This window comes from Cottoperca gobio, chromosome 9, assembly GCF_900634415.1.
Source record: "Cottoperca gobio chromosome 9, fCotGob3.1, whole genome shotgun sequence".
NCBI classification, from domain to species: Eukaryota; Metazoa; Chordata; class Actinopteri; order Perciformes; family Bovichtidae; genus Cottoperca; species Cottoperca gobio.
Genome location: NC_041363.1, coordinates 2219500 through 2245745, shown reverse-complemented (window position 1 = coordinate 2245745; position 26246 = coordinate 2219500). Strand labels below are relative to the sequence as shown.

The window sequence follows — 26246 nt, the reverse complement described above, 5'->3', positions numbered from 1 at the left end:
GAAGCTGTTGACCAATCAGAGGCTGTTGTTAAAGGTCAAATCAAATGTATTTATAAAGCCCAATGTCACAAACTACACATTAGTCTCAGCGGGCATTAGACTGTACAGGATGGATGGATCCAGGAGGATGTCCAAAAGCTTCCTGGTGCCTCCAAACAATATATATTAACGTGGACGTCAGGCAGGACCACGATTTATGATCCAGACTTTAACCGTGGCAACCTGCCAGATGAGATACAGAAACTCCAGCGATGATGCCCCGGATGCTGAGTTAGTAACATACATTTAAGGGACATGAATGCATACAGATAAATCCCTCCTTTAATCTTTGTACTCCCTTAAACCCCCCACTCCCTGTGGCCACTAATCCTCCTCTTCACACGTTGACCAGCGTGGTTTAATTGATTTATTCCTCCAGGTAAGCGATCAGGGGTGTTTTCTCAAAGTCATAACACAAAAAATGTGATTCTCTTTAAAAACATGAACGCAAAACAAACAAACATGTTGTTCCATCACCCGTAACGTCTGGAGAAGATGACAACAGATCAACCCAGTGTTTGCATTTCTCCCTCCAGGATGATTCACCGTCTGTTGCATCTCAAGACATAGTAATAATATTATTATTATTATTAATAACCCTTAAAGGAATGAGAACAGAATTATAATTTAAAACCTAATACAAGAAATAGCATGTAACTATAATATGTTATAATAATTAAAGAGCATGTTAGTCTTACATTTAAGGAGCACTATTAAGTACTAAATGCAAAATAACACCAGCTGAAAGCTTTTACAGTAATATGTGTTGTTTAACTTTTATATTTCCCACAGTTTATTATGAACTCTCTGCACTGGAGATGTGGGCAGCAGCCTGGCAGAGCGACATCGTGGAACATCGAGAAACGAGAAGAAAGAGTGCACAGACAGAAGAACGCCACGCAATCAAGTGAAAAGCTGTAATATTTTGAATATTTCTTTGAGTGCTTTTTCCAATAACAGCCCAGTGTGACGTCTGAAGAAGCTGAAGAACTCTGTTTACTGGAATTATACAACGGGACCTTCAGGGAGCAGAAAGAAGTTCCTGAGCACAGAAGGATTCACAAGGTCATCGAACAGGGTGAAAACATTTTCCATCGGCATCATGAGATCCTGACTCCTTACACTAAGACAGATTATATAATATAGATGAATATTTCTTTAGAATAATACACTCATAAAGCTTTTTAAATTACTTATTTGAAAGAATTGAATGTTTACCTTTATAGACGTCCTTGTGGCGTTGCTAACGAGTCTTGCGAATAGTATAACGACGTTAGCATCACGTGGTATCTCTGTGTTGTCGTGGATCAAGAGTCTCAGTGTGGAAAAAACTCACTCGTTTGAGTCTAACGGCTGTAAATTGTACATTTTTCTCCCCTCAATAAAAACAGAGAAGAAGAAGCGCGGCACGCTGACGAGAGCCGAACATCTCTCAGTTTCAGAAGAAGACAACACAAGTGCAATTTACATTCCAAGTTTGTGTATGTACTTTATAAGATGAAGAAACATTTAGAGTCTGAACCGTTCGTTTGTTAACAATCGTGATGTTAGTAAGATGGTGGGAGATGTGGAATATTAAATCCTCAGTGCAGTCAATCGAGAAGGAGAGAATAACACGTTTATTTTTAAATTAATAAGACGACAAAATTGAAATTTGGTAAAATGGAAAGAAGGTGATAGTTTGTATAAAAAGTATTTATATTAAAATCTTGTTTTATTAAAACTGATATGAAACCAAACGCTCTCTGTGATTAGGAAGTTATTAAACAGCTGGGAGGAAACCAAATGGTTCAAATCAAAATGAAGGAGTGTAAAAATAAAAAGAGCCTCACAGCTCGTAACAGTCATATTTCTCAGAAGCTGCAACTCCAACACACAAACTGTCAGTTCTGAAAGACACAGCAATGTCAGCTCACGCCATAAATATGTACCGAACACAAAGCTAAACGCTCACAGCGTGCATGTGAACCCACTCCCAATGAGGCAGAATAAACATTTCAGCACTACAGATCTGAGTCGTAGCAGCTCTGGTTCTACCTGCCGGTCAAAGTCTTTCAGCGCTGCTCTTCACTCTTGATCCTGCAGGCCACGGCTGTGATCAGAGCGGCTCCCCTCCCACTTCCATCCTCAGACTTGTGGAAAGTCACCTGGCACTGCGGGGCCAAATCCTGCAGCGTCTCCTGCATGATGCTGGAGAAACTTTCAAACAGAGAGAGGGAGGCAAGAGAATAAAAAAAGGTTCAGTATATTTCATGCACGCTTGGTAGTAAAGTATGAATGAATATTAAGTAGCTGTGGGAACCCGACATGTAACATATCAGCACACTTTGGATTTGACCTTTCTTCTGGTCCTGCATGTGGTGCATGATGATGACGACCTGCTGTAAGTGTGTGAGTCAAGGTGAGTGAAGACATTTTACATTTTAGTTCTTTCCTGCGCTCTGTCTCTGACTGTAGGTGTGTGTGTGTGTGTGTGTGTGTGGAGCGGAGCTGAACGTGTGCATTGCTGACTGAAAGATAACATCTTCTGCCTCCATTTATCCAAAAATATTTAAAACAGGAAGTGAGGAAATGTTACATATTATATCTGTAAATCCACTAGTGCAGACTTGTATGCGTGTTGGGACATGTTGCTCCTTACTGAGGGTGCGTCTTATAAAGGGTGCCGTCCACTCCCACGCCGATGGAAAGCTGGTTCAGGTTGCGGCTCTGTCGCATCTTGTCGACCACGGCGGCTAAACCGGCCCCGCAGAGCTGAGCTGCACGGCGTGACACCACACTGCACACCTCCTTCACCAGCACGCTGTCATCACACGTGGAGTTGTCGAGGCCCAGGTGCTGCAGTATCGAGCGGACCTGTCGCATGGCCAGGCGGTCACTGGGGACAGAGAGAATCAGGATTATACACGCGATCGTGATCGTGATATTGTTTCTTCCCCGAGTGGATTACTGACAGCAGTGTTTCCCCTACCATTGTGTTGGAGGGGCGCTGCGCCCCGTCTGAAGTTCTCACATTGTTTATTCAGAACTAAACCCAACTAAACGCTTATGTTGTTGATCTAATTTATGTGCACATTTCAGTTTGTACGGTCTACTTTGCTTATTCACATTCTCTCCTTCGCTACGTTTTGCAAAGTGCGGGGCTTCGCACCTCACACACACACACACACACACACACACACACACACACACACACACACACACACACACACACACACACACACACACACACACACACACACACACACACACACACACACACACACACACACACACACACACACACACACACACACGAGGAAAGGAGAGGGGAGAGCTAAATAGAATCCACGCCACGCACCCCCATATTAAAGGAACATTTCCTTTAATATGGCTGATGCGTCACAAATAACAGCATGTTTGACATGTAACTTAAGTAAAAGTGTACATTTTGAAAAGCGTTATATCGTACATCTGCCAGTCGGCATATATGTAATATGTTAATTCCACTCCAGGAGAAACTTGACGTTCTCTGCAATTAAAAGGACAAAGTCTGTGCGTATATCGATATCAGCCAAAATGAGTTGTAAAAATATTGGCATATCGGAAATCTGCAAAAACCCAATATCGTGCATCTCTAGAAGTTCTTAACATATCGCTGCATGTGTGTCTATGCCTTGAAGGCGCTGGAACCTGCCGTCTGCGGCGAGTGGGCGCCACACATGTAACTGTGTGGATTTGACTCATGTGCTCTCATTTGGCAGCTTTGCCACGAATGCCAGGATTTAACTGCAAAGTCTCATACGTGTTTCTTTCTACAGTGAAAGGTGTTGAGCTGAGCCCCGTTACACTGAGACTAGTCTGTAATGCTCACCTTTCAATCTGTGCCAGGAACTTTGTCTCGAAGATGCAGTGGGTCTTGAGTCGCTCCGACACTTTGCCTCTGAACAGCAAGCCCTTTGCAGTGAAATCGATGAGCACATTCCTCACTATCTCCCCCAGGTACATGCCACTGATCATCTTCTCATACCTTTAGAGAGAAAGACACATAATAATAATATTATTTACTATTTCTATCATACAATTATTTCGAACGGATTAAATTAGATTTTTGTTCCAACAGAAAAGCTTTAATTTTGTTGTCATGACGGAAACAAAGAGCAGTTCTGGGTTTCATTTGAATAATTCATGCGGAGGTGTGAAGGGGGCTGCAATCAGACAGTCCAGACAAAAACATTTAATTAATAAAAGCAACTGCTCTTACTCATAATAACATAATCTTTAACGGCATCAATCAAGGCACAAACAAAAGACGTCTTCACGGCTGCTTCAGAGCCACGTTCATGTGGAAGTAGAGAACGCTGCGATCCAGGCCGCTGTTATCAGCACCTCGTTAATGTTTCTCATTAATCCAGACTGTACACATTACATATGAGAAATATAAAATATGTGTGTGTGCGTGCGTGTGCGTGTGTGTGTGTGTGTCTTTTCTCGCTCTCTGTTCAGAAACAAATAGACAGACAGCACAACTATCTCTGCGGGACGTGAGCCAGCCTCGCAGAGCACCTGCTGTTCAGAAAGCATGCGCCGCAGGGAGCTCCACGCTGCCGTGCACTTTGCAGGTGCAGGTGCAGGTGCATCCAGCTGTGTCAGTGTGAATTAAAGCGCAGCAGAGAAAGTCAGCATATTAGTATTGAAAGAATCTATTCGTCCTTTCATAGAGACCACCAAACTATTTAAAGTGAAATCGATCGAGCATGTGCGCAGAGCGCACTTTAAATATTTGATTTTGGAATGACTTGACCTTGTGCGGATCTTCAGGATGTTTTTTTGATGCATTAACGAGGTTTCCAGTATTTTCTGATTAATAGAGTAACATGTCATCTCTTTAGGAAGGCCAAACCAAAAGTGAGGAACTAGTTGAAGCCAGTGAAGAAGAAATCTGTTGCAGGGATGTAACAGGATCAGAGGTGGTGAGCAACAGGAGAGCAGAGAGAAAAGAAACGTTCTAATCAACTGAGGCTTAGAAGGACAATCAGCCAACCTGATGTGTATTGAGTCTATATCAGGCTCGTTGCCATAGAGACATGAGCAGGTGTCTCTCTCTCTCTCTCTCTCTCTCTCTCTCTCTCTCTCTCACTCTCTCTCTCTCTCACACACTCTCTCTCTCTCACACACTCCCTCTCTCACACACACACTCTCTCTCTCACACACACTCTCTCTCTCACACACTCTCACACACACTCTCTCTCTCTCTCTCTCTCTCTCACACACTCTCTCTCTCTCTCTCTCACACACACTCTCTCTCACACACACTCTCTCTCTCTCTCTCTCTCACACACACTCTCTCTCACACACACTCTCTCTCTCTCTCTCACACTCTCTCTCTCTCTCACACTCTCTCTCACACTCTCTCTCTCTCACACACTCTCTCTCTCTCACACACTCTCTCTCTCTCACACACTCTCTCTCTCTCTCTCACACACTCTCTCTCTCTCACACACTCTCTCTCTCTCACACACTCTCTCTCTCTCACACACTCTCTCTCTCTCTTACAACACTCTCTCTCTCTCTCTCACACACTCTCTCTCTCACACTCTCTCTCTCACACACTCTCTCTCACACACTCTCTCTCTCTCTCTCACACACTCTCTCTCTTACACACTCTCTCTCTCTCACACACTCTCTCTCTCTCACACACTCACTCTCTCTCTCACACACTCACTCTCTCACACTCTCTCTCTCTCTCTCACACACTCACTCTCTCACACTCTCTCTCTCTCTCTCACATTCAGGTCGAGGACTCTCAAGCTACTCAAACAACCGTCACGTTTCTGAACGGACTGCTCCCGTGAAGTGCACTTTACACATCTTTTTAAATTACTGCACAATTCTTCTTTGACAGAAGTCCTTGGCACACTTATTAGTTCATACTGTATTTGTGACTTCATGGGATGTGATGCTAAATTGGCAGTTTTTGGTTGTTTTTCATTGCCGTAAAGTCGATTTAATATGTAATAAATGACCCAATACCTCTGCTTCCCAGGATTGTTAGAGCAATCATCGACAATGTGATCAAACTGGGTGCAGAAGTCATCGAGTTCCCCATCGTCACCAAATGCTCCCCACTCCATGTTGACACACATACGGCCGTCGTTTCCCTCCACCAACTCGATGTTCTGCATTTCTTCCATGTAGCAGGCGTTGGTCCCTGTGCCTGAGTTCAAGACGGGTGGAAAGGTTTTTACTCTCGCAACGTTCATGGAAGGAAAACAGTCCGTTTTTGAAGAGCACTCAAAGAAATATTAAGAAAACAAAGTTCAGTCAATGTTTGCTTGTTAGTGGATTGAATATAATTATGGATGCACGATGATATCTTCACGTCATAAAGGCTTTACAATTAAATACCTCCGATATGTTACATAACAATAAATATGTCAACTACTTAGATTACATATAAAACCTTTCTTATATGTATACATACTGAAAAGCATTGGATTGTCTTTGAGACATGATAACAGTGGCATCATAATGTTAATGCCACTAAAGAAAGTGAATCTTTATCAGCAAAGATTAGTTGAAAGATATTGTCAAAAAGCTAATATCATGCATCCCTAATTATAATGTTTAAAAATAGCACAAAGAGACAGAAGCTCCCAGCGAGGAAGGTGGGGGGGGACAGACTTACCTACGATGAGTCCCACCTCACATTCGGGGTCCTCGTAGCTGCAGGTCATCATGGTTCCCACTGTGTCGTTAACCACCGCCACAAAGTTCAAGTCAAATTCCTGGAAGCAGTGATAAAGTGATGACATCCATCACACCAGAAACACACGAGAGCAGCAGATTGTTTGTAATAACACCATGACTTTAATCAGAAGATCTTTAGCTGGAATTCGTTCCACATGTGAGATTGTTCAGAACAGCAGGCGACTTTGTTTTACTCTGAGGTTCGTCCTGATTGCATTATTGTCCTCAGGCAGGTAAACAGTCCGCATGTAGACTCAGACTGTTGGTGTGAGCTCGGGCAAATTGAGAATATAATAAGAATTAAATAGAATTTAAATAATGTGTGTATATAAACACAATATGTATTTTCTGCCAGTAGTTTTGACCGAGAGCAGAATCCTCCACGTCTCCTCCTCTCCAAAACTAATGGACCCGGAGATTAACAGAGTTTCTCCTGCACGCTGTTCGGCTGCCGCGAACGTTTGTCAGCTTGTTTCTCCGAGATCATTTTCTTAACGATCATAATTACTAGTGCATGATCCAGAACATGTCTTTCTTCTAAACTTGCATATTTGTCACACTTTAATGTTTCAGCTTTCAGATGTAACCGATAAGAAAAAGGTTTCTTGTAGATTATACTTTGCCACCTGAGATGTTGGATAAGAGAGGGAGGCAGTGTGAGGGGGTTACACTTCTAAAGGAAAGACTCATGTTCTTCAGGTGACAACACTCACAGGTCTCTCACACTGCGTCTGATGCGTGTACCGACCTGTCTGCGGCGGACAGCATCCTGCAGTAACTTAATGACATCTTGTCCTTCACAGCCGCTGGCTTTGAAACCCTTTGTCCACTTCAGAAGAATGCCCTGGACGAATGACAAGAGATTTTTGTGTGTGACTTTATTATTAACAAAACATTATTTAACAGAATTTAAAATAAAAAAAGAGAAATGCATTCTTGCAGTAATTCAAATGTTGCCAGGTATACACTAAACACCTGGCGACTGTAAACATGTGTCCACAGGTAGAGATTTGGTATTCTCAAAAGCAGCTGCCTCGCAAGGTGACGTGCTTCAGGCGACCGTGGAGGAGCGTGACGTTGTAAATACAGAGGAGCAGGAAGAACTCTGGTTACGATTATCTGCACATGTCGTCAGTGTTTTGCTGCTCGAAATGAAAGATGAGCAAATCCTGCAGGAACAGTTGAGTTCTCTCTGCAAACTCTAAAATACAAATGTGTGTGATTTGTTATATTGCACTGAAGTCAGGCTGGTGTTTATTTACTCACTTACAAACCTTTAACACTGAAATGATTATACTACAGTCTTTTGTTTTTAACTCAAGTGTTTGTTCGTATGGAAGCTCCAAATATAAGAAGAGAAATGTCAAATGTGATGAAGTCCGGTTATTTTAAACCATTTCATAATGAACTTCACAGAACAATTACTGCGTCGTACAACAAACTGTTACCGACAGAAGACTCACGCCGCTCACGCCGCTCACGCCGCTCACGCCTGCCGTGGTAGAACTTCAGTGTCTCCAGTTGTTTGCAGTTTGATACAAAGAATAATTGTTTTTAAACGCTGCAGAATTGTTGTTATACTCCATACTTCTGCTTTAAACAATATAATGGGACTTATTGTCATAAATCAAAGCTCAGAAACATGCGTGCCTGCACTTACACAATCCACCAAATGATCTTTCTTGTATGAATCCATGGCTGAATCATTTCTTATTACAGACATGGTGATTTAGGGTTTAGTGCCAGAACATAATGCTTCTCATGGTCGTCATCAGCTGAACTCTCAATAGTTCACTGAGGGCAATCCTGTGGTGAAGCTGGTTTTGGTTAATAAAGATAAAGAATAAGGATCCTTTCTGAACTCATGCTCTGGAAACCACCGGCTTCACTAAATTACAATTTCAATACAAGCAAACAGATATTGTTCCTGACAACATCATTCACACTGAAGTTCAGGGAGATATTCAAGATGTTATCATACGTGTGATCGCTACTCGTACACTTATACTGAATCAAACATTACCTGATCCAGTTTGCTTTGATTACAGGGGAAGGAGAAAGTAAATCCCAGAGGTAAGGATGCTCCTCTCATACCAACGTATTCCAGGAAGTCGGCGATGCAGTCGACAATGTGGCTGAACAGCTGCAACACAGGAGAGAAAAATCTTAGAGTTACATATCTGCATCAGGAAACTGCACGCAGTCACATAGAGCAGGGGTCGTCAACGTTCTTCAGGCCAAGGACCCCCAAACTGGTGCAGCTGGGACCCCCTGCTGCTGCAGCGGTATTCAAACGAGGGGGGGTGCTGTCAGAGTTCTGTGCGAAAAAGTCCTATGACATATAGAATCAAGGAGGTTACAAAGAAGATACTGCATGGTGTATTTTATTGCTCATTGATCTGTTTCAGAGTGTTTTTTCCGACGTGGGGGGGCATTCACGTGAATTCTTCCAGTTGGGAGTTTTACGATTATTCCGAACACAAATTCAGCATAAATGTCCTATTTCACCGTGCCGACAGACGCTCAACATAATCTGTGTTTCGGATACAGTCCTTGATGAATACAATGTGTTGAGACCCTTTAGTCAGAGCACCAGTTTCAAACACTGAAAGAGAAGTGATGTTTCACCTCTTCCCCTGTGCCTTGCATCGTGTCCTGTGGGATACTGTAGATCTTGTGATGCATGTCCACATTGTGTCCCTTTCCACTTCGCACTCGCACCAGCAGCACCCGGAAGCTGGAGCCCCCGAGGTCCAAAGCCAAGTAGTCGCCGTGCTCTGATGAGGACGATAAAGACAAGAAGCCCGAACAGACGAAAAGAGAAAACTGAACTCAATAACAAGTCAAGCGTCTCTCGAGGGGAGACACTACAGCTGAGTCAAATGTTAAACTAACTGATGTCACCAGGAAGCTTCTCCAGCTGATTACTCACATCAACACAATCACTGTTTGTGTTAGAAGCTTTCCGACATTTCATGTTTAAATATTCAAATGAGGCATTATGTAATGTTACTTTTACAGACACACAAAGTCAAATAAACTCCTAAATGTGTGTTTTGATGTTTTCTTCCTACTAGTCTGAAAGAATAAAAACAAAGTCTTTGTCTGTAGTGAATATTTACAAACAGCACATCCAGAGGATAATTAAATTAAATTAAATTAAATACATGTTCATGGGAGCATTACGGGACTCTACCTGTTCCGTCTGGTGTGTCTCTGACAAAGGTGGGGAGCATCTTGACGCTCGCTTGCTGATGGGTTTGCCTGGACAGGCCTCGCACCATCTGCTCGCTCATTATCTTCTTCACCTCCAGCAGCTGCTCACGACTCAGACGCAAGGTGTCGAGGATGTGCTGACGCTCGGCATGCTGCGCGGCCAGGCGGTAGGCTACTGCCGTTACCATAGCGGCACCCTTCCCACTGCCACACTGCGACTGCAGAAAACGCACATCGCAGTCCGGCACAAGTCGCCGTACCATCTTGTGGAGCCTCCTGGAAAACCTAAGAAAAGGAGAAACATCCTGTCAAATGTGTTGTTTTGTATGTCTGTGATCACTTTTCTCTTTTCTCCGAGTTTAGTCCTCAATTTATTTGTGTTACTTATTTTCCTTTCATGGATGTCTGGCTGTGTATAATGGTTATAATGGTTATAATGGTTATAATGGTTATAATGGTTATAATGGTTATAATGGTTATAATGGTTATAATGGGGAATGTTTTCATTTCTTCTGTTGGAACCTGTAACATAATGTGTCCAACTCAATAAAAAGTAAATCATCAAGAATATGAAATGCTGTATAAACTAGACTTTCTGCCTCACAGTTGTTTGTCTCTGCCAACCGATCAAGGTGCAGTTTACTTCCAGGTCTGTCATCATTTTATCATATTTGTTATATAAAGAAATGTTAAAACATGTTGTGAGGTCAGAGAGACTTTTGACCACCAAATACTGATCAGTTCATCCTCAAGTCTGAGTGGACTTCAAGACGTTCCTGAGATATCGTGTTGGCGAGAGTGGTAAGGACGGACGACAGTCAAACATGATGAGGGTGCAGCGAATTTTAGAACATCAGGCGAACATCAGGCGAACATCAGGCGAACATCAGGCGAACATCAGGCGAACATCAGGCGAACATCAGGCGAGTCCACAGAATGAACACGACCCTGAACAATGTAAATTCACAGAATCGTGGCCATTTGTGTGTTCACCTCTTCACCTCTATTCAGCTGACTTGCATTCATATTGAACACTGAAAGTCCTTTTATAAACTGAGCTCCGTAGCATAAGTGTATCTGTGTGTTTGTGTGTGTTCAGGAACACTTACTCTGGATGATTCTTGTAAACAGAGCCATCCACTCCGATAGTGGAACGAAGCTTCTCAGCTGCTTTGTTATCCCGGATCTGCCGCAGCACTGCCACGAGAGTGGAAGAACACAGGTGTGCGGCCCGGGTAGATACTATCTGACACACCCTCTGTGTGGCTATGCAGTCTTCAACCAACGGGTCCAGACCCAGGCCCCGGAGCACCTTTTCCGCACTCGCCAGACCTTCCTCTTCTCTGCAGGTAAAGCAGAATACAAATCAAACTTTGACTGGGAAGTGTGATTCTAAACAGTGCAGGCAGTTAAGAAAGTGAATGGAAAGAGGAACATGTGTGGTTCAGGAGGGAAAGATTCAAGATTAAACTTTATTGTCATGCAAGCGTAACGTAAACGCTGCATTGCATTAAAAACTTCCTCGCATATGACGAATAAATGACGCATCAATTGGATAAGAGATCATACACAAGTACAAAATATGAACAATAAAATGCGAAACACACCCATAAACAGCTAAATGCAGTACGAGACTGTTCATTTATGTTATGTACCTCATTTATGTGCATTTGTTTTCATCAGCTCAGGGTGGGAGTCTCTAACGGTTTGCTGTCGTGTATGATGCCCTACTACTCAGAGTAATTAATGTAATCCGCCCTAAGATGTGCAGACAACGGCAATATACACTCAACGTAAAACAGTTTGTTCACGTAGCTCAGGCAAAAGGAAATGCAGAGCTACTCAATTGTGAAGCATGTACACTGGAAGTGTGCAGCTGTATTATCAAGGGAAATGAAAGTATCAGATCAGGACTCACACTCACACTCACACTCACACGTCATTGTCAATGCCATAGATGTAGCTGGTGTGGAAGCTTCCGGTGGTCAGGAGCTCTGCTGTAGTTTTGCCCTTGAACAGCTGCTGCTCTTTGGTCATCCTCACCAGGATGAGACGCACCACTTCCCCCATGTACAGGCCGCTGACCATCTTCTCAAACCTGCATGTCAACACACACAAAAAAGTTTAATTCATACCTTTAAACAGAGCTACAAAAATAATGTATCTACACATACAAACACAGATGCAGCCTCACAGAGTGTTTCAGTAAGTACACCTCCTCACATACATTTTCCACTTTAAGTTGCCTTTGATAGGGACAGAGACATATAGGTCCAACCTCAGACACGATTTTTCTCTAGGACTCATTTTAAACCAATTTCCTTGTGCTTCGTGTTTCGTGCTTCGTGTTTCGTGCTTCGTGTTTCGTGCGCACAATTAAAAATTGAATTGAATGGCAATCCCCTAGTCTGTATTTAATTAGCATCCATCTGACGGTCTTCTGCACAGTCCAGATTTCTTTGCAGCAAGGCAGCATAGAGACATAACACATAATTACACTCAAAAGGCGCCTGAGAAATGGAGCAGGCGAGGCAGCTGCACCCCCGCTATAAGACAACATTACAGCTTGTTTGGATCAAAACTAGAGAATCGGGTGGGGACATCCAGCTTCAGGTCGACTTAGAGGCCCGGGCTGAAGGTGGCGTGCAGCTCCGGACGTCGCCACTTCCTTGAGGCTGTGGACTTAGTGTCCGCTGCGAGGAGGGACGTGGCCTATATGGCATCTTTAATATGAGCTGCAGTTGAGTTAAGTGAAAACAATACTGAGGGACACTCACAGCTGCTTGCCAGGGTTCAGAGAGCCTGCGTCTATTTCCCGGTCAATGTTGGTGCGCAGGTCCTCCAGGGCGCCATCGTCTCCAAAAGCGCCCCACTCCGTATTAACACACATCCGGCCCTCGTCACTGTCCAGCAGGTCCAGGTTCCTCATCTGCTCCATGTAGCAGGCGTTGGTACCCGTTCCTTGAGGGAGGGAATGTCATCACAACAATTAGTGAATGATTCTCACCCAAAAATACAAAACATTTTACTGCAGTGTCCCTCAGTCTTAATCCAGCTGCTGACCCCCCCCATGAAGGCCATCAACCAACAATACCGAAGGCTGGGCATCATCAACTGATGTGATGTACAAGTTCTTAACTTTGATATTTAAGTTACAATACCAATAGTGCTTGGCGATGAAAGAGATTCAAAAGAACATTTTTTATTATTATTATTTATTTTTTTGTATGAATTAATTTCTATTAATAATACTGTTAAAATACATGAATTACGATTTTATACAAGCAGTGGTGGAAGAAGTACTCAGATCTTTTACTTAAGTAAAAGTAGCAATACTAAACTAAAGTAAAAGTCCTGCGTTCCTAATCTTACTTTAGTAAAACTACAAAAAGTATTGCCATCAAAATACTCGTAATGCGTAATGTCCTATTTCACAATAACATATAATAAATTATTGTATATGATTATTGATGCATTCATTTGTCGAAAGGTGGAGCTACTTTTAGTTACTTTGTAAACTGCTGCTGGACTTCTTAACCTATAATTAAATGTTGATTTATATTTTGTATTCGCTCAGAATCTGAATCGAAAGCTGTTAACCTCTTAACGGGTGGACGGCCCGGCGGCCGGCGAGGAGTTTTATTGTGCCGTGTACATTTTCTAATTCTGAAAAAAAAAGAAGCTTAGAATCTCGTCTATTTAGATATTGAGATGAAAATCACAACAGCGGTACAATCAGCTCCTCAAACTAGCAAGCACACTCAAAATCATAACTTTGAGCCCACTTACCTATAAAGCCTCATAAATATCCTCTTTTCAGCAATATTTTGAAAAAGACGCTCCTGAGGCATCGCCAGAGGAACACACGTTCGTCTCCGGGAAAAAGATATCCACCGTGAACATCGTCACATCGATAAAAGTCCATGAATAAGTGTTGCAATCTGTGAAATCAGCTGATCAATGAGCACCTCGTTCGTTAGATGCGTCACATCCCTTGGTTTGTTTTTACAAAATAAAATGTATTTTCAAAATTATATTTATTATTTATTGTTCAGAAGAAAATTTTAAAAATGTAAAAAAATGTTAAAAAATGTATACTTCACTTACTCTGTTACTACTAACAGGGAATATGGGTATATAATAGTTATTTATAAATAAATCTAAATAATATTTATTAATAAATATTATAATATGTACATGTACATATTGCACAGTTTGTGTACGCCTGGTGTTACTCTTGGACAAACCTGTCTAAGTTTTTATCCCTTTTATCTGAAATTGGAAGTTTTACTTGATAACACTTGGTTCTGTTTGTCTTGTGTGTTCCAGTCCACACCCACCAGCTGTACCGTCTTCAGACATCTTTTTCAACAACAAACTTCAGGCGGAGTGTATTTTCTTCAAGTTCAGTATATTCAGACCACTATTACTCAGTGCCAGAAGCACTTGGAGTGATTATCTTTCGAATGAGACCAAAATCATGCAGCTGGTGCAAATGGTTGAAGAGCAGCTTTCAATTTACTTTGGGTGTTGTTTGTAGGTATTTTCGGGTAAATTCCCCCACCTGTAAGTTAAAGGAGTAAAAGGTTCTGGCTTCCAAAATGTATAAATTAAAATGCTGAGGTAATGTAACTTTATTTGCATCACCCAACAAAATAAAGTCTGCACATAATTGTCTTTTATAACCAGCGGGGGGGCCTGTGTGGGATCATGTTCCTGCACAGTGAACAGTCACCTGTGTAGCAGGGGATGAACTCTAAATGACGGATTAGAAGAAATAATCGGTAGCTCCATGTGAAGCGGAAGAACAAACAATTCTGTCCACACTTTCCTTAGAGTGGACTAGAGCGGACTCACCCACAATGAGGCCAATTTCACAGTGATGATCGTCGTAGCCACAGGTCATCATGGTTCCCACGGTGTCATTTATCACAGCCAGAATGTCAACATCAAAGTCCTGCAAAGACATTTAATTTAATTGTATACAACAGTTAGTTCTTACCGAGGAATGTGATTGGACAAGAGGCTTTCCAAGCTGATATACAGAACAACATTAGTGGGATCTGTAACTATATGCATCACTCTGCTTTACTTACATGCAAGCAGGTTAAAATGTCAGATTTACCATCTTATTATTAAATCGTTCGTAACAAAAGTATATACGAGAGGGCAGCGGTGATCATTTTGTATTTTTAGGACTTGTGGCAAATATTGTTGGGTTTGACGTGGATTCATCCACACTTGTCCTCCCCTGTCTCGCTGAGATCCTTGAGAAAGTAGTTGCAAAACAGTTATGTGATTTCTTACATAATAATAGTTTATTTGAGGTTTTTCAATCTGGATTTAGAGTTCATCATAGCACAGAGACGGCACTGGTGAAAGTTGCCAATGACCTTCTATTTCTCTGAGCGATCTCAATTTGTACGTGTTAACGATAAATCCTCCATGACAGCCAAAGTCAGTCTTGGAGTTCCGCAGGGTTCTGTACTTGGACCGATTCTATTCACCTTATATACGCTGCCTTTGGGCAATATTATAAGGAACCACTCTATAAACTTTCATTGTTATGCGGATGATACCCAATTATATCTATCAATTAAACCAGACGAAACCAATCAATTGGCTAAACTTCAAGCCTTAAGGACATAAAAACTTGGATGTCTAGCAACTTCTTGATGTTCAACACAAACAAAACTGAAGTTATTATACTTGGCCCTAAATGCCTCCGAAACGCGTCATCTTTGATCAAGATCTGTCTTGATGCAGCGGCACGTGTATTGACAAGAACAAGGAAACGGGATCATATTACTCCTGTATTAGCTGCTCTGCACTGGCTCCCGGTAAAATACAGAATAGAATTCAAAATCCTTCTCTTGACTTACAAAGAAATTAATGGTCAGGCTCCAACATATCTTAAAGATCTCATAGTACCTTATAAACCAACTAGAGCATTGCGCTCCCAGACTGCAGGGTTACTTGTGGTTCCTAGAGTCTCTAAGAGTACAATGGGAGCCAGAGCCTTCATCCATCAAGCTCCTCTCCAGTGGAACCAGCTTCCAGTTTGTGTTCGGGAGGCAGGCACACTCTCCACATTTAAGAGCAGGCTAAAGACTTTCCTTTTTGATAAAGCTTATAGTTAGGGCTGGCTCAGGCTTGCCCTGGATCAGCCCCTAGTTATGCTGCTATAGGCTTAGACTGCCGGGGGACACCTCCCTGCTCTCTTCCTTCTCTTCCTCTCTCCTCCCCTCCCTCTCTCTTCTTCTCCCTCTCTATCTGTATGCGTTTATGTAAATGTATGTTACTAACTCATCATCCGGGGCATCATCCCCGGAGTTTCTGTGTCTCATGTGGCAGGTTGCCACTGATAAAGTTTACTTTTTGATATTATCCTGGATTCATCCAAACTTTCTCTTTTTCAACACATCATCATTTCTGTCAAATGTTGTATTTGTACTATGTTGTTTATCCTGTAGATACGACATCTATTGCACGTCTGTCCGTCCTGGGAGAGGGATCCCTCCTCAGTCTCTCCCTGAGGTTTCTTCCATTGTTCCCCCTTTAATTATGGGGTTTCTTTTAGGAAGTTTTTCCTTGTGCGCTGCGAGGGTCTAAGGACAGAGGGTCTAAGGACAGAGGGTCTAAGGACAGAGGGTGTCGTAACCTGTACAGTCTGTAAAGCACACCGAGACAAATGTATAATTTGTGATATTGGGCTATTGGGCTATACAAATAAATTTGATTTGATTTGTCATTGTGGATGCTTCTTCAGGATCAGTGTCATCTTTAAGTAGCATATATAGTACCTATTATAGATGCATTGTTGGAAAGCCACAGAGAATCAATATGTGAACTATTAACCATCATCCTTCTCTCAAGGCTCTCCACAACTCAGGCATTGAAGACTAAGACTCCTTTGTGCTCAACAACATGCATTTCTTTCACGTCTAGAACTACAACATGTTTTGTAATGTTACACAATGATTTCTGATTTGTACACTTACGCCTCGTTTCTTAATGGATTTCCTCAGAAGGCTGACCACATCCTTTCCCTCTACGCCGCAGGCCTTGAAGTTTTTGGTCCAAGACACCAAAACACTCTGCAAATAAGAAAATAAAGAGTTGGAGCAGAACTAAGATTATCTGCACATTTCATTTCAGCCTTGTCATGTGCTGACATTATAATCAACGCTGCTCAGAGTTAAAGACTCTTTTCTGCAACAAAATCACGAATTTCAAAAAAGCAAATTGATACAAAATGGCAACAAAAAATATGCATTAAATAAAAAAGCAAGAAATAATTGATGTTATTGTAGCAAATCTAATCTGTCATAAACTATTTGTTATTTAATAACACAGTATCGTACTGAATCATTTAGTTATACAGCTGTATCAGTAGATCAGATTATAAAGTCCTGACGATAACTCCTCTGCAACATCACGGCTTACGGGCTCCCCCCTGCAGGATAAAGGTGACGTCCTTTAAACTGATTGAAATGTGTTCAACTTCATTTGTTGATGTGATGGTATACACTGTGCAACGGTAGAAATGTGTCCACCGGTGGAGAATATGCAGCAGCATTTCAACACGGTAGCTATTCTCGTGTGATCTCATGATTCTCGCGTGATTCCGCCATATGGAGGAGAGTAGATGAGGAAGAACTCTGTTATATGATTACCAGACATTTGCAGTGTTTGGTCAGTTTTTTTGGACTTTCTGTGGAAACTGACTTTTTCCTGCACTGTAATACTAAACTCCAACATACGTCTGTACTTTGGTAAATATAACATTATTAACATATTATCTTAGAGATAAATCAGATAAAAGCAGTATGATGAGATAATGGAGTTCAGGTTCATTGCAAGAGGAGACCGAACATCAAGCGTAAAACATGACTTTAAAACTAACCAAGAGAAAATCTCAGCATCAGATCCAACTCCACCTTCAAAACACACTTTCTCCCAGCTCATCCCTTCATTCATAACGTACCTGTGACACACTGTTGTGTCGCTCATCGTCTCACCATTTTGTAATACACCTTTATAAATATACAAATAAGGAGGATTATTCATCTCATGTAAAGAAACATGTGTGATGCTTTATAATAAAACTAATGGGTCTCTGGTCCATTTGATGGATCTGTTACGGACAAATCGGCAGTTTACTAAAGGTTGAAATACAGTATGACTTTAAGTAGAGAATAAAACACTCACCTCATCCAGCTTTGTCTGCTGACAGGGAAAAGAGAAGGTGAAACCCAGAGGCAGCTTTTTATCCTTTATGCCCAACTTCTCCAGGAACTGAGCCAGACAATCAGCGATGTGGTCAAATAGCTAGAGGACGGAGAACATGTCAGTTTTCTTATTAACCAAGAGCTTTCATTTTCAGTATGGTGTGTGTGATTATTATTCGTAGCATTTGTATTAGTAACTTTCATAGTGTGGTTGTTTTATTGCCACTAGTAATTGTTATCGGAAGTCGCTGTGTACAGAGAGCAGCTGTACAGTCATATATAGTCGTAGTAAAGTAATAAGTATATTTCTTAATGTTTCGTTTCCATAAATCTCCTATATTGAAAACAGGCAGGTGACGTTAGCAGGCTTCTCATTCACAGCCATCACTGACCGTTAATTAATGTTGATTCTGTAACAGCTACACTGAAACATGGGACTGTTGGTTCAGGTGCTCTCTCCACGCTGCAGACTACGCCAAAGACCGTTGTGAGTGAAAAGACAAATCACTGAGACTGAAAGTAACTTTGTAGTTCAAAAGAGTGGAGACTCCTCTCCAGAGAAATGATCAAGCTGACGAATATCAAACCAATATTTATTAGTATTCAACATGAATGTGACAGGCCCAGTTAAAAAGGCCTATTGGTACTGCTACACCATCAAATCAATATATTAATTAGATTTCTGACACTGCTACATGTTTCTCACCGCAGTCCCGTTGCCTCTCATGAGGTGTTCAGGAATGGCGTAAATCTGATTTTCCATCTCCACCTCTTGCTTGCCATTAGCCATAACTTTGACCAGGAGCACCCGGAAGTTGGATCCGCCAAGATCGAGTGCCAGGAATTCTCCTTGCTCTTCGAACAAAAAAAAACAAATCAAACAAAAATCATTAAGAAAGCAGTTATATTTTTTACTATTATTTACATCCCTGTTGATCAACTAGCAGTCTTCTTCATCTTCATCTTCATCTGGTTTTTTGTCATTTTTGTTTGAAAAAGGACTCAGAAAAACTATTGATTATCAAAATAGTTGAGGATTATTTGTCTGTTGATCAACGACTCAGCTAATAGAGTAAATGTTCCAGCTCGGATCAGCAGCGTGCTCATGTTCAGCGGGGAAATAACTCTTCAACACGTCAACATTTTTAGCATTATTTCCTAGGCAGCTACTCACATACAGTTTAGCCCAGACACTGGTATTACCTCAATAAAACTACACATGTACAGAAGTCTCTCCGATCCCTTAAAGAAATGATGTGCAATAAAGTGGAATGACCTCTGTCCTTACACCCTCTGTCCTTACACCCTCTGTCCTCAGACCCTCTGTCCTCAGACCCTCTGTCCTCAGACCCTCTGTCCTCAGACCCTCTGTCCTCAGACCCTCTGTCCTCAGACCCTCTGTCCTCAGACCCTCTGTCCTCAGACCCTCTGTCCTCAGACCCTCTGTCCTCAGACCCTCGCACAGCACAAGGAAAAACTTCCTAAAAGAAACCCCATAATTGAAGGGGGTTCAAAGGGGTCGTATGCAGAGCCATAGAAATTGGGAGCAACAATAGGCGCAAACAGCGTGACAAGATTAGAGGCGTTACTTTTGCAATGTATTATTATCATGCACCAAATGGCTTGTATGTGCAAACCTACTTGGCATTTAATCAGTTTCTGATTCTGAACTAAAAGCGCTGCAAAACTATCTACATGTAGAGTGTATCTGAACTGAAAGTGGAAGAGCTGTGCCGTTTTAGAAGTCGTATTGTGCAGAAATGTGCACAATTGTCAGAGGACATTTGGAGTAATGTGTGAAACTACTGTAGCAGATCCGAGTCTCGAGTCTCCGTTAATAAAAACGAGATGAACCTTGAACAGCAGTCTAACATCAGTGGACCCATTTAATATACACATCTCTGGGCGTGTTACCTGTTCCATCAGGAGTGGAGCGCACAAACGTGGGCAGCATCTTCACAGCAGCTGTGGGGTTGGTGTCTCTGCACAGACCTTTGTCCATCTCTCGTCGAAATCTTATTGACAAATCCATCAAAGTCTCATCTGACAACTGAAAATGGTTCAGGTATTTGTCCACCTACAACATTGTAGAGGAGAAACCGTTACATGCAGTGTAGGAAATTTAAAAACCTTTGCCCCCCACTGTTAAAAATAACAGGGGATAGTAATTAGCACGTAAAGCTGTTTTTAATGTGAAATGACCCCAGATTAAAATGCAAACATTGATCACCACATTGTGCCAGAGTGAGTAAATACAAAGCATATTATTGTTCTAAAGAGAAGCACCGCACATACAAAGACTCACAATTCAGTCATTCATGTGCAAAATCATATATCATACATGCAATAACTGAAATTCCATGTCCAGTCCGTCTACTATATTTATATTGTTTACTTATTCATCATACTTTTTTACTCCCTCTTGTTGTTGGACTGTAACCTTTGCTGCTGTAACACTGCACATTTCCCTGTTGTGGGACTAATAAAGGATTATCTTATCTTCTCTTATCTCATCTCATCGGAAGTGTTCAACCATCTATATGTGCGAGGGAAATCAGGAGCCAGTACAAACAATTTAGGCTTTTGTTTAGCTCTAATTAGCCTCAGTAATGCATTAGTTTATGGATAGTGCAGGAATAACTGCAGTTCAAAATGTTTCCATTCTTAATTCCATCCCCAAATTTAGTCCTGCTGACATTTTGAGAATGAGTAAAAGCACCTCGACAAAATTAGGTGAAAGCTTTTTATCATTTTTCTGGATAAGGCCATGAAAACCAGATTTTCCCATCTGATGTCATGATGTGTTGTCTGACAGCAGGTAAACTAGGGGTAAGGAGTGAGTGGAAGAACACTAAATATGGGTCTGGCATTAACCAGAAGAACAGAGGTAACTACAATGTTAGAATTCTATCTATGTCTATATTACCTTTGTATGTTTCCAATGAAGGAAGCCTCATCTTGGAGCTCTAAAGAGTAACCTGGCCATAATCCACATTTAAAAACAAACAGGGTCACTCAATAAAGTTCAATAGATTACTTTTAAACAAGAAACAACTGTCCCTTTTTAAATTCAAGCGAACCTCGTTATAGAAAGAGCTCGACAGATTAAGATTAACCCCAAAAGACTCCTCCTGCGAGAGTATCAAACAGAAATAAAGGTGCACAGTTATTAGGCAGACACAATGATATTCAGATATTCCCAAATATTACAAATGTAATATAACTGAGATTTTATGCATGTAAATAATCCACCTACATTTGAAGTGCAAGGAAAAAACAATTAATTATATTTACTGTAAATATAAACTGTAACTACTACAACCTGTACATCACAGCACGATAATAATAATAATATCAGTTACAATGACCCTTAAAGGTTTGAAAAGATAATTATAATAAGAAATAGAAATCACATTTAAAAAATAGTGTACATCTATAATGTTATACAACTAAAGCATGTTAGCAGCACTATATCATTAACTACTAAATGAAAAACATCAGCTTGTGAACTAATGTTGAGACACACACACACACACACACACACACACACACACACACACACACACACACACACACACACACACACACACACACACACACACACACGTGTTAATACCCTAGATAAGCAAATGTACACTTTACATTACTTTTCATTTAGCTGATGCTTTTGTTCAAAGCGACATACAGTTAGTGCAAACAATCATGAGAATACAACTCCAAATAGCAAGAATCTTGCAAGTACATTAGCTTCCAATAGGTGAAATCATTTAAAGTGCAGTACAAGAGCTTCACGGTATCATAACTGTCCATGTTAATACCGCAGCACACCGGTGTACTGTTACAACCCGACTTCAAATACCTTCTTAGTCCAAGGCAACATGCAAATTACTGTTTTACATACTAACTTCAATTATTGCCTGCGTATCAGTTAAACATCAATAAACTCAATTGTCCTCGACTCTGCAATGTTTCCTCTTGTGAAATGTCTACATAAAAACACTTATTTCCCCAAGTAAAGCACATCTTTGTGAAAAAGGCCTTATTAATGTGTCCATAGATATCTAGCTAGCTAGAGAGCTACACATGAGCTAAACACAGGGACACACTGAATACAACATATGCAATGAGATACTGTGCATACTGTGTGTCCAGTGCTGTCAGTTAGCACAGTGCTCCAGTCTCTGTGGGATCTTCACCATTGCAATGTGCATATTGTCTGAGCTCTCAGCTGATGGGAACTATAGTGGGCTGTTTACACTGAGGCGTCACATACATGCTAGGAAGTCGAGCTACCTGCTAGACCCCTGTCTTTACTCTCTCACAGCAGGGCAACACATTCAAATGTCCCGTCAGGATCAAACAAACGTCCCCAAAAACAAGCCAACAACTAAGAAGTGTTTTACACCAGGACTCACTTTAAGAACTTGGTCGTCATGGAGCTCGGTACCGTAGTTAGCTAGCAAACTGGAGGCTAACATGTTCAGTTCGTGATGTTTGGCGAGCTTAAAGTCCTGCTCGTCCTCTTGTATCTTAAGTTCGCACAAAGTTGATCTACAAAGACAGTTTCTTTGAAGCATAAATACAAAACAACAATAATATGTTCACCCGCTCTCGGTTTCTTGTCTAAAAGACGTGAATTTAAAGCTGTAACGTCAGTTAAAAACGGAGACGTACTAAAAAAGTTCCAGCTTCCTGAAGTTGGAAGTTTGTGACGTCATGCCAAATTGATGGCGCTGATTGGCTGCGGAGAAGGCGCATACATACACATAAATAATGTCCAATAATATAAAATAATATTTATTTATTTATTATTAATTACACTGTTTGAACGTTATATATGGCAAAATTACGATTTACAGTTAAGTAAAATTACAAAAGTATTCAACATATACTTTAAAAGTACTCTTTATGCAGAATAATATATATCATGTCACTGTATATAATTAATGATGATTTAGCAGCTGGTAAAGATGGAGCTTTAATGACTTGTTATACTGCCAGGTATCTTAATAAATTATAGTACACCATAATTCATTAGTTGATTTATATTTTGCATGAATAATATGAACCTGCAAAGTAACTAGTAACTAATGTTGTCAAATAAATGTAGAGGAGTAAATGTACAATATTTGTTTCCAAATTGTAGTGGAGTAGAAGTATAAAGTAGTTAAAAGGAAAATACAAGTACAAGTACTTTTAAAAGTGTACTTAAGTACAGTATTTGAGTAAAAGTTACTTTCCACCACTATATAAATGTAAAACAACAAAAGCCTCAATGTCATTGGATCTCTATGTGAGTTTAAAGAATATATTAAAACTATTAAAATGTTAAATACTAATAGAAGGGATAAAACTATCAAAATGGTATGATGAAATCTTTAAATAATATTAAATACTTTCTTTACTTATAATTTGATATTTATGAAGTTGATTTACTCCTGTTTTGTTTTTTCACTATCATTATTATTTCTTATTATGTTGAGATGTTGAGAACATGTCTAAAATGTTTGAACATGTCCTTTCTCCCTGCAGCGGTCCGACTGTACATTCACCACGGCCCCTGGTAGACCACCACACCAAGAAAGGTCTATTCCACCACTGTTGTGCAATTATCACTGCCATGTGCAATATTCACTTTTACAACTTTTTATCAACGACTCTGTACTTATATTACTATTACTCTATTTTATTATATTTTATTATTGTGTACTCGCCACTTTACTTTCTTGTTATTTTGCTGTAACAACGTACATTTCCCCGTTGTGGAACTAATAAAGGATTTCTGATTCTTACTGATTCTGATCATTACTCTAAACATTAAACCCAACATAGAGAGGTGCAGGAATGAGTCCTACAACCCAGAAATGAGTTAGTAATTTAGCTCTTCTGGTGCTAAAGTCAATGGGTTTTATTAAATAATACAGCAAATACTTCACTACAGAACTGCGTCCTCCCTGCAGCACTCTGTTACCATGCACACTTAAAAAGACAGTTTCTGTGAAAGACCTGCATTTCCTTTATATACAAAGGGAAAAGTGCTGCAGGCAGAGCTTCAAACTCAAAAGCGTTTTGTCACTTTCTTCTCTTGTGCAGATGCTGACACAAGAAGCTCTCATGTGAGCTCTGCTTCTTTATAGTCAGTTGTGCAGTTTGTCTTTAAACACATGAGCAGCAGCAGAGCAGCAGCAGCAGCAGTGCAGCAGCAGCAGCAGAGCAGCAGCAGCAGCAGTGCAGCAGCAGCAGCAGCAGCAGCAGCAGCCTTCAGGAGGCCGACGGGGACAGATGCCAGCGAATCTTCACCGCACAGACATGTAGCAAAGATCACGTGATTGGACGAAGATACATGCAGCAACAGTTCGACTTTCATTAATGTGCAAATTTAACGGCTTGTTTATTTGTTTGTTTCTTACGAATCGGCTGATTTATCTTTGTTAATAATATGTTGGATTCATGTCACTGTAATGTTTATTTCTGACTTTATATTTTGAAAAATTAACAAACAACAACTTTCAAATCATAATCAAACAATAATACTGATCACAACTGCACAACTGTAAAGTTTGACATCTGAATGGCACACTTTACAAAAAGCACGAGTTTGCCCGACTCTGCTTTTTATTAAATGAGGGAAGGTCTCCTCTCATTTGGTACTTGCATAAAGTTTTAACTTGTTTGGCAGGTAAAACTGCGTCTCCATCTATCTCCCGTTCACTGTGACTCATCCATATGTTGTCGTCTTCTTCCGGGTTTCTTCTTCTGTGTGTTTAATGCCGGATAACGTTTTTCAGCTAAAGTTAAACATAATACTGCCCCCTGCTGTACCGGAGGCCACCATACCACTGTACACTTTTTAAAATAAGGCCTATTTTTATTTTTGAAAGGTTAAAAATACGGGATAATTACGGGAAAAGATATTTAAATGGGAGGACAGCGGGATAGAAGGAAAAATACGGGATAATCCCGGGATAAACGGGAGGGTTGACAGGTATGCATCGCAAGGAAGTCCTCCTCGGGAACACAAAAGCCACACAACTCATCAATCATCAAATAAATTGATGATAATAACTAATAAATCAAATACATAAATCTTATAAACATGTCTGTACAAGTAATACATACTTTAAATAAACATGTATTTCCTGAATGTATATAAATTCGCATTTATAAAGTGTTGAGTCTCAACCTGTCAGAATCAAAACGAGGCAGTGCCAGTGACATGAGGCATTAAATAACATTTATAATTATTTATTTATTCATTTATTAAAGCATGAAACTGTGAATAAATGAAAGGATGTATAAATTAAAAATATTTATGTAGATAAATAAATGTAGGAATAAATTCATAAGTAAATACATATACAAATATATAAACATATAGATTAATTAATTAATACTCAAATACATTTAAAATGTATATATTTAATGTCTTGTGAACCTTTGTGGCATTAAATAACAACACAATTAAATGAAAATAAAAAGTTTTCATAAATGTAAGCATGTAATTAGATAATTAGCTATGTATTTAGTTTCGACCCTTAAAAACCTTAAACCTTGAAAACCCTTAAAAATAAAAGTATACATAAATAAATAGAATTATAAATGTATGAATAAATGAATACATACACAAATAAATGTAACATTTATATATATAATGTCTCTGTGTTATGGTGACAGTTAGCATTCATTCATTAACATAATTATTCATGTATTTAAGTATTTATCTGTATAACATATTATGTATTTATATACTTAGTTTCGGCCCTTAAAACTCTCCATAATACTATGAATACATTTAAATATATATATAAAAAATAACAGATAAATGAAAAATAAATGTGTAGATATATAAATAAATATACAAATAAATTTACCATTTATATATTTAATGTCTGATTTAATTTGTGATGTATTTATTTATGATGACAAATAAACATTAAATTATATAATTATTAATTAATGAATTAAAGCATTATATGATTGTATAATATTATTATTAACTGAATACCTCCATAGCTTCTGCGGTACAATCAT

At 40.1% G+C, this 26246-nt stretch overlaps 1 protein-coding gene across 3 annotated transcripts; it reads right to left on the bottom strand.

The window, feature by feature from the left end:
- Nucleotides 1-1637: 1637 nt before the first annotated feature.
- On the bottom strand, nucleotides 1638-22933 carry hk2 (hexokinase 2). Of its 3 annotated transcripts, XM_029440681.1 has the most exons (19): nucleotides 22631-22933; nucleotides 21142-21193; nucleotides 20130-20292; nucleotides 18922-19070; nucleotides 18196-18315; nucleotides 16986-17081; nucleotides 14842-14941; nucleotides 12762-12945; nucleotides 11921-12082; nucleotides 11094-11327; nucleotides 9965-10269; nucleotides 9397-9545; nucleotides 8792-8911; nucleotides 7517-7612; nucleotides 6707-6806; nucleotides 6052-6235; nucleotides 3893-4048; nucleotides 2681-2917; nucleotides 2094-2238 (listed from the first exon to the last, which is right to left on the bottom strand). In XM_029440681.1, exons 3-19 carry the CDS (start codon nucleotides 20245-20247, stop codon nucleotides 2094-2096), a joined length of 2655 nt encoding a protein of 884 aa, XP_029296541.1. In that variant the 5' UTR covers nucleotides 20248-20292; nucleotides 21142-21193; nucleotides 22631-22933. The 3 variants fall into 3 exon arrangements, with proteins under 3 accessions (XP_029296540.1, XP_029296542.1, XP_029296541.1); XM_029440680.1 differs by lacking the exon at nucleotides 21142-21193 and having other exon boundaries at nucleotides 1638-2238; XM_029440682.1 differs by lacking the exons at nucleotides 11094-11327; nucleotides 11921-12082; nucleotides 12762-12945; ... (5 more) ...; nucleotides 21142-21193; nucleotides 22631-22933 and adding an exon at nucleotides 10761-10905 and having other exon boundaries at nucleotides 1638-2238.
- Nucleotides 22934-26246: the final 3313 nt, after the last annotated feature.